Source organism: Bubalus bubalis, chromosome 6 (genome assembly GCF_019923935.1).
Source record: "Bubalus bubalis isolate 160015118507 breed Murrah chromosome 6, NDDB_SH_1, whole genome shotgun sequence".
Lineage (NCBI taxonomy): Eukaryota > Metazoa > Chordata > Mammalia > Artiodactyla > Bovidae > Bubalus > Bubalus bubalis.
The window spans coordinates 117,053,260-117,066,966 of record NC_059162.1 but is presented as its reverse complement, the minus strand read 5'-3'; the positions used below and the strand labels follow the sequence as shown (position 1 = coordinate 117,066,966).

The window sequence follows — 13,707 nt, the reverse complement described above, 5'->3', positions numbered from 1 at the left end:
GAGCCCCTCGGACAGCGCCCGGTGGGCTGATCCTGCCCTCAGCCCCCAACCAGCCTCCCGACGGCCCGAGCCAACCCCCTCCGCACCTTGGAGCTGGGGTCCCCGGATGGAGAAGTTACAGGTGTTGGGAAGCCGCTCGGCGCCTGGAAACTGGCTGTTCAGATGGATTCTCTCACCAAATTCAGCCTGAAAAACGCACAAAATGTGTCATGTCTTCGAAGCCCCCCCTCCTCACAACTGTTTGAACTTCAGACTTTCTGGAAAACAAAGCCTCGCCCTCGACACATAGAGTGACTGTTTTTTCTTGTTGTTTAGTAGCTCAGTCCTCTCTGACTCTGGGGGACCCCAGGGACTGTAGCCTGCCAGGCTCCTCTGTCCCTGGGATTCTCCAGGCAAGGATACTGGAGTGGGTTGCCATTTCCTTCTCTAGGGGGTCTTCCCAACCCGGGGATGGAACCCCGTCCCCTGTACTAGCAGGCGGGTTCTTTTACCATGGAGCCCCAGGGAAGCCCCACAGAATTATTATTTTATCTGTAAGCATCTCCTTATAATACTCAGGGAGACTGAGTGTGAAAGGCAAGGTAAATTGGAAGAGAAAGATTCTGAGTGCACTTGGGTCTCCCAGGAGCATCAGCTGTCTTGTCCCTGGTGTTTTGGGCCCCGGGCACTCACCGCCAGCCTCTCCTCCAGGTAGTCGCGCACACCCCGCATGTGGGCCTCGTAGGCCTCGCCGTTCTCCGCCACCAGCTCGGCCGCCTGTGGACACAGGAGGGTGTGGGTGATGATGGGCGGGGGCGGGGGGCAGACAGCAGCGGAGGTGCTGCTTCCTGAGGGCAGAGGCGATGTCGCCTCCAACTGCTCCTCCCCGGGCTTCACGGACACGCGCCTCGTGCCGACTGCCCGCCCTTCGCTTGTCGACTGGCATCTGATAGCTGTCAGGCGTCCTGACACCTGGGGCCCTGCGGAGTCCCCAGTCAGTGACCGGAGGCTCTCCCTGTCCACTCTAGAGACAGATGGACAGGGCGGAGGAAGAGGCGGCCGTGTCTGCCCTCATGTGGGCGCCGTGAAGAGAGCGTAGAGCCCGGGGAAGGGCATTCCAGGTGGAGGCTGAGGAGGGAAGGGCGAGCGCTCCTAGAACAGTGTGAGCGGGAGGACGGTGCCCGGAGGCCCCGCGATGGCAGGTTCTGAGCCGAAACCTGGATGCTGAAGCCGGGTCTGAGCCGCCTGACCTGTGTGTTCACAGCTGGGTGCTGTGTGGAGCATGCACCAGGCATCCACACAAAAGGTGGGGGAGACCTGGCCTAGGCTCGGTGGAGATGGACAAGGGGCAGGTCTTCATCTGTGGCGGAGGCTGGACAGACGGGACCAGCTGCCGCGTCAGGTGCAGGGGGAGAGGACGGGGAGGACCAAGGCCACCTCCTGGGTTTCTCAGCAAGAGCCTGGGTGGCAGGGGGCACCCTGGGGAGAGACAGCAGGACACGTTGAGGGCTGAGAAAGCAGGTGGGGACCTGGGGCTCCCCAGAGGTCAGGGTCTGCCCTGCGATGGCAGATGCAAGACCAGAACCCAGGCCGGCCTCAGAGCCCCGGGGTGGGGGGGATGAGCACCAGGCCGGGAGAGGAGGCTGACAGAGAGGAAGCAGAGAAGGCACTTGGCCAGGGCGGGGTCGGGAACTGGCCCCACGTCTTCTGGAAGTCACAGAGCAAATGGGGGCCTTCTCTGAGGCTTCAGGGGAGCAGAGCAAGCCAGGCCTCAGGAGGAGGGGGGTGCGTGCAGGCCACTCCATGGGCCGAGGACACAGGAAGGGGAGTGTGAGGATGTGGGGGTGGGAAGGGGGCGACAGCAAGAGGGGCCTGCCTTCAGCCCCACGGGGAAGGGGCAGAGAGTGCCAGGAGACCTGGACTTGGCCTTGGTGGGCAAGAACACAGACACCTCCCGGGGAAGGTGAGCAGAGTGTAGGGGGGGTCCTAGCCTCAGTACACTGAGGGACTCCAGGCTGAGTAAGGGGGTGACGATGGTGGGCCCCCGCCCCGAGTGATGGCAGGGTCAGAAAGGCTGTGTGCGGCCAGGGAGGGGCCGCGGCTGCTGCTGGGCCGCCGGCTGGTCCTGGGAAGGAGCCTCCTTAAGAGGCTGCACTGTGCCCCAGTCTTCGGGGGAGGGGCAGCCAGGCTCAGGTGAGGGCGGGGGGTGGGGGGGGGTGGGGAGCAAGGAGTGTGTGTGTGTGTGTGTGTGTGTGTGTGTGTGTGTGTGTGTGTGGTGGGGGGTGGGGCTCGGCGGGTGGGGGGTGCGGGGGGGAGGAGGGGGGGCAGCAGGACTGGGAGGAGCAAGCCTGCGGGAATGATGACGCTGTTTTTTATGTTAGAAGACTCGAAAAGAGAGCCTATTCCTTTCAAATGCTAGGCATCTGAAACCCACTCCACGGATCCTAAAAAGCATGTCTCCAGGTTGATAAATAAAATTCGAGGTTTCTCTTATTAATACATTGGTCCGTTTATTGGGGTCATGAACGTGACCTTCTCTGAAGCCGGGGCCGCCTGTTGGAGTGGCTGGGAAACTGCTGTGAGCCCACAGAACGTGCCCAGGGATCTGCCCTGGCCCTGCACAGAGACGGAGACCCGGGACTTTCCAGAGTCACTGTGGCATGAGAGGGCTGCCGTTATTCTAATTTTGGCCTTGGACTCTGGTTCCCGATGCCGAGCTCCCAAGTCCCTTGGAATTTCCTGGATGACAGGAGTGCTTCCTGCTCTAATGAGGTGATTCTGGGTGGGCTTCTAGGTGGGGGCTGGTCACGGAACCGGGATTAGAAGCGTGGGGTTTTCAGAGCCCCGGGCCCCACCTCCAGAGAGTGGAGAGGGGCTGGAAACGGAGTTAATGATTGAGCGAATCCTCTAGTAAAAACCCCGGGAGGAGGGCTTCAGAGAGCTTCCAGGTTGCTGAGCACAGAGGTGCTGGGAGGGGGGCGCTGGCGAGGGCATGGACGCCCTTCCCACATCCTGCCCTTCTGGGTGTCCACCTGCATCCTTTAACACACCCTTTCATGATAAACTGTTTATTGGGGTCAGTGGTCTAGTTCCTCTGAGTTCTGTGAGCTGTTCTAGCAGACCCACTGAACTCGAGGAGCGGGTCGTGGGAACCTCTGATTCACAGCCAGTTGGTCACAAGCACAGGTGGCAATTGGCATCTGAAGTTTTCGGGGATGGGGGTCTTGTGGGACCGAGCCCTCACCCTGAGGGTGGGCAGTGTCAGGATGGAGCTGAATTGCAGGACCCCCGGCTGGTGCCACGGGTGCTCTCGGTGGGGACCCCGCCCCGCACATGGGGTGAGAGTGAGGAAGAGACACAGGAGGAAGACTGAGGTTCCCCTGCACGCTGATGGACAAAGCGAGCTGCATCCGTCCGAGGTCCCCAGGGCTTACCTTCCCAAGGCCGGCAATCATCGGGGTGTTCTCTGTCCTATAAGAGACAAGGGATTCAGTGCCATTTCCAGGCAGAGTAATTAACCAACACCCCTGGAAGAAATCCCAGCCATACAAAAGCCAGGTGTTCGAGTAAAGACAGTCACACCAACATCTTTCCTAAACGAGGGCAGCTGCTGGCCCCCAAGCCCTCTGTGGTCGTGGCCCGGGCAGAGCAGGCGTGGTGCACTCTGGGCAGTCTGCCCTAGCTGTCACTGGCCGGCCAAGTGACAGTTCTGTCTGGACCCTTCCCCTCCCTGCGAGAAACCCCACTCCGGCCGCAGGCCCCAGAGCCCGTCTCTTCGGTCCCCCTGCCAAACCCAGCCAAGGTCCAGGGACTCAGTCCCCACCCCACTCCCTGCAGCCTCCCAGCTGTAATATGGGGTGGATCTTTGGTGACTAGGGATTTGGGGTGTTTGTGTGTGTGTGTGTGCATGCGCGCATGTGCATGGCTGTGCAGGAGGGGACAGAACCCTGACCAGTGGTTCCCACGTGTTAATCTAACAAACTAAAACTACAACGCTTCACTCCATTTCAGGAAAAACCAAAACAGTAACTTAACTTTCCGCTTTCGCTAAATAAAGTTCTCTTAAACCTCTGGAGCTGTTTCCTGCTCGTTTACTAACAGAGAGCAAGATAAATGGACTCGGATGAACAGCACAGACAGTACAGGAAACAAGGTCCCACTGACCTTGCCTGGACAAGTTTACTGGTCAGGTCTGTCCCCGCGATGGGCTCTGACGTCTGGAGGGGGTGGGGCGGGGTGGACAGGGAAGAGCCAGGAGCTCTGGGTTCCGTCTGGGGCTGTGAGACCTCTAATGTCATCCTCCTCTGTAGGACGACGCGGTCGGAGCTGACGCACCGCTCAAGGTCTGTGACCTGGCCCGAGCCCAGCCCTGCCCCTGCCCCGCTGCAGCCCTCCACCCCCACCCAGAGTCATGCGAACCTGCTCCCACACCTGTCCACCCACGAAGCTGCCCTAAGACTCTGGCACAGCTGCCGTTCCACCTCTTCTCCCTCCCTACCTTGTTCCTGCTGCTGCTGCTGCTGCTAAATCGCTCCAGTCATGTCCGACACTGTGCGACCCCATAGATGGCAGCCCACCGGGCTCCTCCGTCCCTGGGATTCTCCAGGCAAGAACACTGGAGTGGGTTGCCATTTCCTTCTCCAATGCATGAAAGTGAAAAGGGAAAGTGAAGTCGCTCAGTCGTGTCCGACTCTTAGTGACCCATGGACTGCAGCCTACCAGGGGACTGCAGCCTACCAGGCTCCTCCATCCATGGGATTTTCCAGGCAAGAGTACTGGAGTGGGGTGCCATCGCCTTCTCCGCACCTTGTTCCTAGCATCTATTTATTTGGCTGTATCAGATCTCTCTCGTGGTGTGTGGGATCTTTGTCAGGGCGCACACTCTCGAGTTGTGGTGTGCGGGCTTAGCTGCCCTGTGGCATGTGAGATCTCAGTGACCGACCAGGGATCGAACCCACGTCCCCCGCATTGCGAGGCGGAGTCTTAACCACTGGACCACCAGGGATGTCCTTCTTCTTCCTTTTTTTTGTTTGTTTCCCCTCTCTCCCTGCTTTCTCTTTTAATTAATCTTTTTATTTTGAGAGAACATAGATTCACACGTCGTTGGAAAACCAGCACAGAGGTGCTCTGTGTACCCTGAACTCAGTTGCTAGCGCTGCAGGACACTGACCAGACAGACGCGGCCACCACCACAAAGACCCTCCTGCAGCCCTTCTGTAACCTCGCCCACTCGTCATCACCCACACCCTCAGCCTCATTCCCTCCTCAACCCTGAGGATGTTTCGAATTTTGTCAGGTAAGTGACATCACAGAGTTCATAACCTGGAGGGCTTGGCTGTTTGCATTCGCCAAAATCCTCTGGAGGTTCCTCCGGGCTGTCGTGTGTGTCCGGGTTCCTTCCTCCTCAGCCCTGAGGGGAGTTCCAGAGCACGGGCCCCTGCTTGTTTAACTGCTTGCTTGTTAGAGGACATCTGGGTGGCTTGCAGTTCGTGGCTGTGATGAATAAAGCTGCTAAACACTTTTGGGCACAGGTTTTGCTTGTGAACACGTCTTCATTTCTCTGGGATAAATGTCCAGGAATGAAACTCCTAGGTTGTATAGTAGTTGTGTATTTAGTTTTTCGTTTATGTAATCCAGGTACCAGCCCTTTGGCGGATCTGTCATTTGAAAACATTTTTTCCTAATGTGCAGCTTGTCTTTTTATCCTCTAAACAAAGCCTTCTTCAGGGAAAAGTTTAGACGAAGTTCATCAACTTCTCCTTTTATGGATGCTTGTGGTGTCGAGTCTAACAACTCTTTGCTTAGCTCTAGGTTCTGAAGGTTTTCTCCTAAAATTTTTACAGTTTTATGTTTTACATTTCAGTTCATGATCTATTTTCAGTTACATTCTATAAGGCGTGAGACTTGGGCTGATGTCTGTCTTTACCCGTGGATGTCTAAGCGTTCCAGCACCAAACGTTGAAAGGCTACCTCATATTAGGGGAATTACGGTAGCTTATATTTTTTGATTAAGTAGTCCACCCTTCATTATCAAATTAGGTTTAGGGTTAGGGTTAGGGTTAGGGTTAGGGTATGTGAGGTTCTTTGTAGCATTCCGTTATTCTTTTTGATAATAAAAAGAATTTTATTCTGTGGGCTCTTCTGGGGCCCACAGTGATATCTTGTTTCATTCTTGATAATGGCAATTTGTTTCTTCTCTCTTTTTTTGGTCAGTCTTGCTAAAGGTTTGTCAATTGTATCCATGTTTTCAAAGAGCCAGATCTTCAATTCATTGATTTTTAAAAGTGATTTTTGTTCATAATCTCAGTGATTTCTGTTCACATCTTTATCATTTAATGCTTTCTGTTTGCTTTGGGTTTATTTTGGTCTACTCTTTCTAGGTGCTTCAGATGGGGGCTCACTGATCTGAGATTCGTCCCTTTATCTAACGTGTGCATTTAGTGCTCTAAGTTTCCGCTCAGCCATCCTTTAACTGTGTCTCACAGATTTTGGTAAGTGTATTTTCATTCATTTAAGTAATTTGCCCCATGGATTACTCATAAGTGTGTTGTTTCTAAGTGTTTGGAGATTTTCTTATTATTTTCCTGTTACTGATTTCTAGTTTGATTCCACTGTGGTTAAGGAAAACACTCTGTGTAATTTCAGTTCTTTAAATGTGCTGAGGTTTGTTTGATGGTACAGAATATGACTTATCTCAGTGTATATTCCGTGGCACTTGAAAAGAATGGGTATCTTACTGTTGTTGGGTGGAAAGTTCCAAACATGTTGATTAGATCCTGTTGATAGGTGTTACTGAGTTCTTCTATATCCTGGCCAATTTTTGCCTAGTTGTTCAATCCATAGTTGAGGGATGGGTGTTGGAGTGTCCATCCATAATTGTGGATTTGTCTTCTTTTCCTTTCAGTTCAGGTTTTGTTTTCTCACATATGTTGAAGCTTTACTGTTCAGTGCATCCACATTACGAGTGCCACGTCTTCTCGGTGAACTGACTCTATTCCTTTCACCCTCTGGTAATTTTCTTTGCTCTGGAGTCTCCTTTAGCTAATGTTATGTAGACAGGCCTGCTTTCCTTAGATTAAGATATACGTGATACACTTTTCCCCAACTTGCTATATTTAAAGTGAGTTTCTTAGAGACAGCATATGGTTAGATCAGTTTTCAAAAATTTATTCTGCCAACCTCTGCCTTTTATTGATACATTTATTCCATTTACATTTAATGTAATAGTTGGTATTCAGTCTTAGGTCTGCCATTTTATTTTTTCGGTTTGTTCTATTTTTTTCTCTGTTTTATTTTTCCTACTTTTCTGTGAGTAACTTAAACAGTTTTCAGAAGTTCAAGAATAGAAAATGTACCTCTTTATACATCTGTTATTCTTCCCCATTCATAAAATAATCATCATAAATATTTTTTCCACTTACATTAAAAAAAAATTATTTGTTTGTTTTTGGCTGCGCCAGGTCTCTGTTGCTGCACAGGGGCTCTTCTCCAGCTGCAGTGAGCAGGGGCTGCGCTCCGCCGCAGCGCTTGGGCTTCTCCCTGGGACGGTTTCTCCTGCTGTGCAGCAGGGGCTGTGCTCTGCCGCAGCGCTTGGGCTTCTCCCTGGGATGGTTTCTCTTGCTGTGGAGCAGGGCTCTAGGGTGTGCGGGTTTCAGTAGCTGCAACATACAGGCTCAGGAGTTGTGGCGCATGGGGTTAGTTGCCCCACAGCATGGGGGATCTCTCTGGACCAGGGATCAAACCCATGCCCCCTGCACTGGCAGGTGAATTGTTAACCAGGACCAGTAGTGAAGCCCCCTGCACATACGTTTTGACCCACATCAGACAGTGCTATGATTTTTGCTTAGGCCATCAAACGTAATTTAGAAAACTCAAGAGGAGAAGGCAAGTCTATTTTATTTACCTATATTCTTGCTTTTCTCTTTTCTCTCTGCTCTTTTCTCTATGCTGTTCCAAGTTTCCTTCTTTTACTGTTTCCTTTCTGTGTAAAGAACTTCTTTAGTCATTTTTAGCATTTAGGTTTTCTGGTGACAAATTCTGTTAGTTTTCTCTTTCATCTGAAAATATCTTGATTCCTTCTTTGTTCCTGAAGGATATTTCTGCCAGATGACATGACTCTGGATTGACAGGCCTTTTCTTTGAGCACTTGGAAAATTCTGCCTCACTTCCTTGGGCCTCTGTGGTTTCTGATGAGCAATCCACTATCATTTGAATTATTTTTTCCCTATAGGTAAGGAGTTGTTTATTTTTTCCTCTGGCTCTATTGAGGATTTTTCCTTTGTCTTTCACTTATGGAAGTTTATTTTTTGTGTCTTATATTTCTTTTGGTTTACCCTGGTTGGGTTTTGTTCAGCTTCTTGAATCTCTGAATTTGTCTCTTTCCAAATTTGTCTCTTTGCCAAGTTCTTTTTCATCCCATCCTCCTTCTCCTTGCCCTCTCAGACCTCAGTGAAATGAATGTTAGATCTTCTATTGGTCCCACAGGTCTCTCAGGCTCTGCTCAATTTTTTCCAGTCTACTTTTTTTTAAAATATTGGTTAATTCTGTTCTTTCAGTTCACTGAGTCTTTTCTTCTGTTGCCCCATGCTGCTGGTGAGCCTGTCCATGGCCTTTTTACTTTGGTTGTTGAAATTGTTTGTTCTAACATTTCAATCTAGCTCTTCTTCTTTGCTGACACTTTCTATTTCTTCTGTTTCAGGTGTGTTCATAATAGGTCATTAAAGCATTTTATTGTTTTTGCCTTAAAACCTCCTGTGAGATAATTCTAATATCTTTGTCATTTCAGTGTCGGCATCTATTGATAGTTTATTGTACTATGAGCAATTTTTAACTGAAACCTGAATGTCTGTATGTTATTTTATGATTCTCAATGTTTGTTAACCCTTCTGTAGTAGCTGGCATTTTCTGACCCTGCTCATCACTGCCAGGCAGGGGCAGATGTCTGGGGTCCCAGCTCAGTCCAGGTCAATACCCAAGAGGAGGGGGCACCTTGCCAGTGATGGGTGTGGGCTGAGGCCCAGGGTCCCCACGGGGTCCCTGCTGACACCGGGTGGGGGCGCACTGCTGTGGCGGGGCAGACGTCCTGGCTCCTCCCTGGGCCCTGCCTGGCACTGGAGGGTGTGGGCTCCTGTCTCAGTGTGTGTGGGCGGAAGTCTGGGCCCCCTGGCACCTCCGTGGTGCAGGTGCGGGTGGAGGCAGGTGCCCACGGTGAGGGCTGGAGGACAGCTCGTGTTGTCTAGGAGCCCTCCGTCTTGCTAGGGAGTCCTTTCCCTGCCCCCAGCTGGAGAGCAGGCTCGTTGGGCTCTCTTCATCAGCCCTTACTGGTGTTTCTGAGTCGCTGGCTTCTTCCGCTCTAACTCTGGAATAAAGGAGGCAAAAGAAACCCCAGGGACCCAGCACGTGTCCGGTCTCCCTCTTGTTATCACGTTTCTGACAACACGTGTGGTGCTCGCCCCGCCTCCACTGCCCGAGGACACAGGAGCTTGTGGAGAGGAAACCAGATGCTCCCACGTGGCCCTGTGCACCCCCAGTCAGGGGGGACGGCACACCTCAGCCGGCGCTGGGGCGGGGTGCAGCAGCCCCTCTACTGTCGGCCGGGCCCAGATAACAGAAGGAACTCGACGCACTGAAGCAGCCACAAGGCAGATTCCCTCATCTGCTGTGAACCCTCTCCGGCAAGGTGGCGCGTGTGTGGGTCCCAAGTGCAGAGTCAGCCAGTGGAGCATGTCAGACTCAGCAGAGGGTCTGTCACAGAGCTTCCAAGAGGCAGGAGGGCCACCACCCTACACACGCATAGCGCAGCCACTGGTCAGACCGCTCGTCCACCTCCTGCCTTACCCTGGCCTGAAGTTCCGCTCTTGTCCACCTCCAAACAGCATCGGGTACAGAGGGGTGTGCTCACCAAGCCCTCGGATGTAGAGCGCTCCGATCCTGGGGCCGTAGAACTGAAAGGAAAAGCCAGTCACTCATCCAACAAGAACCTTCGGGGACCTTCTCCTGCACGTGCTGAGAGGGACACGGAGATGCGCTGTAACGTGAGGGCCCTGCTTTCTGCGGCCTCGTGGCCGGGACCTGTCCAGACACGGGTGCGAGGCAGGTGCTGGACGCTGGGCTCCAGCTCAGGGGCAGAGGGCACCTGCTTGCCACAGGGGAGACTGACAGATGGGATGGAGCCAGAGGTGGCCAAGGGCTATCCTGTGGGCAGCTCCTGCTCTCACAGCCTCATTAGGGAGAAGTTTTACATGCTGGCGTGTCAGGTGGGCACACTCACTCCCTTGGGAACCAGCTGGGAAGAAAGTACTAAAAATACTCCTGGTTCTCTTGGCTGCTGGAGAGAGACACACGAGCTTCAGAAGGGTCTTTACTGCTAACTATTAGTATTTCCCCAGCACAGCCTAGAGCCGAGGGTCACTAAAACCACACCTTCACTGTCTGAGCTGCCCTGTGAGTCAGGTTAGACAAGCCCTCACTGTTGAGCCCTGCGTCTTCTGTCCCTGGGTGGGGCGGGGTGGGCTGGGAGTACAGAGAATACTCTGCAGCTGCACAGTCATCCAGCCATGTCCGACTGTGCAGCCCCATGGACTGCAGCCCGCCCAACTCCTCTGTCCATGGGATTCTCCAGGCAGGAATATGGAGTGGGCTGCCATGCCCGCCTCCAGGGGATCTTCCCAAGCCAGGAATCGAACCTGCGTCTCTTACGTCTCCTGCACTGGCAGGCAGGTTCTTTACCACTTGCGCCACCTGGGAAGCTGCAGAGAACACTCACTTCCGGGCTAAGCCCACCTGAGACCACCCCCCACCCCCTCCCTCCCTACCTCCCCACCCCCCTCCCTCCCTACCTCCCCACCCTCCTCCCTCTACCCTCTCCACAGCCTTGCCTGGCCACAGGGCCACAGTCCGTCTGGCACCTCGACCTAGAGCCTTGCTGGGCAGGCACGCTGGGCACACCAGGTGAGGGAGGGTGAGTGGTGCCCTGGGCTCTGGTCAGGGGTGAGCCTCACGGCTGTCGAGGAGCCTCCCTGCGGGAGGGCAGGGGGGCAGGCGGACGAACCTTGTGCCCCACGATGGTCAGGAAGTCCACGCCCAGATCCCGCACGTCCACGCGCCGCTTCCCCAGGGCCTGGGCAGCGTCCGTGTGCACAAGCACCCCCGGCAGCCCCCCTGCCGCCCGCTGCTGGTTCAGGGCTCGGACTCGCCGGCTGATCTCGGGCACGGGCTGGAGAGGGGAGAGCAGACAGTGGGCGGTCACTCTGATTCCATGGAGATGGAGTCAAAGAAACGAGGAGCCGTGAGCAAGGGTGTGGTGGAAGTTCCCAGACTAAAGAACGGAGGAAAAGGGGAGGCCGGGCCGGAAGCCCGCGTTCCCGTCGGTCTCCCCAGGAGGACAGCGACTCACCATGACGACGCCCGTCTCGTTGTTGGCCAGCATGATGGTTACCAGGCACGTGGCTGGGCGGACGGCCGCCAGGATGTCCTCAGCCTCCACCTGCCCGCTCACCTTGGACACGGGGACGAAGGTGACCTCTGAGGAATAAGACACAAATGTGAGGTCAGCCTAACAAGCCTCCTCTCTGGAATGGGACACAGTGAAAAAGCAATTTATTGTGAAGGTTCAGAAGACTCTGAAGGAACATGAGCCACTCTTTGTCACCAGGCCCACAGACAGTGGCTTGCAGGCTTCACCAATGAGCCTCAGTGGTGGGGTCTCTCTGGGGACCCTCTGTTCTCTGCTGAGGGGCCTGTGAGCAGCTGAGACAGCTTGGTTCACAAGAGTATCTTGAGGTGCCAGCGACGTGACCTTCACTCACTCGGCACTGACCCAGCCCTCCTTAAGCCCCTCCTGTACCCGGCACTGCCCCGGCGCTTAGATCCCTACTACTGCACGTAGCAGACAGGCAGGGTGACTAAGCCCAGGTTTCAGGTGCAAAATGCTGAAGACGACACACCTGCTTTCCCCTCAAGATCCCACTGAAACGAGAGAGCGGATATATTTCTCAACATGGGCAGCACCTTGCGGATGAGGAATTCTGAGCCATGCCCAGAATACACAGAGATGGTGGCATCAGGTTAATGCCAACAGGGAAACCCACCCAGGTTGCAGACAGGTGAAAACTAACTCCATAAAGAGTAGGAAAGGACCCAGAGGTCAGCTGAGTTCAGGGTGCACACGCAGAGAGCAGGGCGGGGGGCACCGACTGTGGAGGCAGGCAGAGGACCAGGTTCTGACACCCGAGGACCCCACCCCACACCCACAAGTGGGCCGCAGAGGCGCTGGCCTGGTCAGCAGGCCCAGGCGGGCTCCCAGCGTGGGGGTGGGAGGGGGCGGGGGGGCAGCAAGAGACGGCTGCTGCTGGTGCCTCCACTGTGGGACTCAGAGGGGAGCGAAGCAAAGGCTACTCCAGCCAGGAGTTTTGTCTCTTTACTACATACATGAACACCCGCTCCTCATCATCAGTCCTCAGGGAGAGGCAGATTAAAGCCCGCCCATTAGAGCCACCTGATACCTGCTAGGATGGCTGTAATAAAAAACACTGACAGCAGACAAACGTTGGCAAGGACCTGGAGAAATCAGAAGCCCACCCGCACCCCAGGCACCAGCGGTGGGAAAGTAAAATGGGGCAACTCTTGTGGAATACAAAGGTTAGGGCTAAACAAGTAGAGCCTTTGAAAGGTGAAACACAGAATTACCACGAGACCCAGCAGTTCCACTCCTGGGAACTGCTGGATAGATACTCAAGAGAGATAGATACTGATAGATACTGATAGATATTCGAGAGAAACAAAAACATACATCCAGACAAACACTTCTGCACAAATGCTCCCAATGGCATTATTCATATTAATATCAAATGTTCATCAATGATGAACAGATAAAATGTGAATACCATTCAGCCATAACAAGGGATGAAGTATTGGCACAGGCTACGATGCGGGTGAGCCTTGAAGACATGGTGCTATGTGAAAGCAGCCAATGACAAAGGCCACATATCCGATGATTCCCTCACATGACAGTCAGAACGGGCAAATCTCCAGAGACGACTATGTGGACCAGCTTGCCCAGGGTGAGGGAAACAGATACAGCTACAGGTAACGAGGTCCTTTGTGGGAACATGAAAGGCATCATAACTGATCGTGGTGATGGTCACACAACTCTGTGAATACACTTTAAAGAGACTGAAATGCACACTTCAAATGGGTTCAGGGTGTAGTGTGTGAGTTCCATCTCCATAAGCGGACATTCACGAAAGCAAACCCACTTGGGCGTGTGGAGGTGAGGGGTGGGAGACAGGCAAGGTCAAGTCCCCAGTCACACCAGGGAGTCGACAGACAGGTGCTTGAGTGATAAACCGAGAAATGGAGGTTATGTTTGTAAGCACCTAAGTATTCAAGTGGAAGCAGCTAAAATGATACTACTGAGCGGGAGAAAGTATTGACGGCAAACTCGAGGGCGGCTGCCTCAGGACTAGGGCTGCTTGGGAAGAACCTTTGCTTTTCTTGAAACCTTTCTGCAGATCTTTACATTATTTCTATCCCTGCGTTGTCTATACTTTGTAAAAACTTGTGTAATTTTAAACGAGGTAACCTGTAACAGTAACTAATGACAATGCATTACATTGCCTTTCCCTGTACAGGTGCGACAGGGATGAAGAGGAACTAGTTTAAACAAGAAAGTCGGACCTGACTTGTTTGGTTAAAGTGGTCCTCTCAGGAAAGATCACAAAGAGAAAA

At 53.4% G+C, this 13,707-nt stretch overlaps 1 protein-coding gene across 5 annotated transcripts in view; it reads right to left on the bottom strand.

Annotated features, from left to right (window-relative positions):
- The window catches only part of SCLY (selenocysteine lyase), a 30,948-nt gene that overhangs the window by 2,841 nt on the left and 14,400 nt on the right, over positions 1-13,707 (bottom strand). For 4 of the 5 annotated variants that reach the window (XM_025289262.3, XM_044945362.2, XM_044945361.2 and 1 more), the window contains 6 exons: positions 11,375-11,502; positions 11,030-11,194; positions 9,817-9,923; positions 3,414-3,450; positions 673-756; positions 87-186 (listed from right to left, as the gene is read on the bottom strand). In XM_025289262.3, the coding sequence (XP_025145047.3) occupies positions 87-186; positions 673-756; positions 3,414-3,450; positions 9,817-9,923; positions 11,030-11,194; positions 11,375-11,502 (621 nt within the window). Of the gene's footprint in view, positions 1-86; positions 187-672; positions 757-784; positions 1,459-3,413; positions 3,451-9,816; positions 9,924-11,029; positions 11,195-11,374; positions 11,503-13,707 lie in introns of those variants that run through there. The other variant, XM_044945364.2, reaches the window with a different exon arrangement.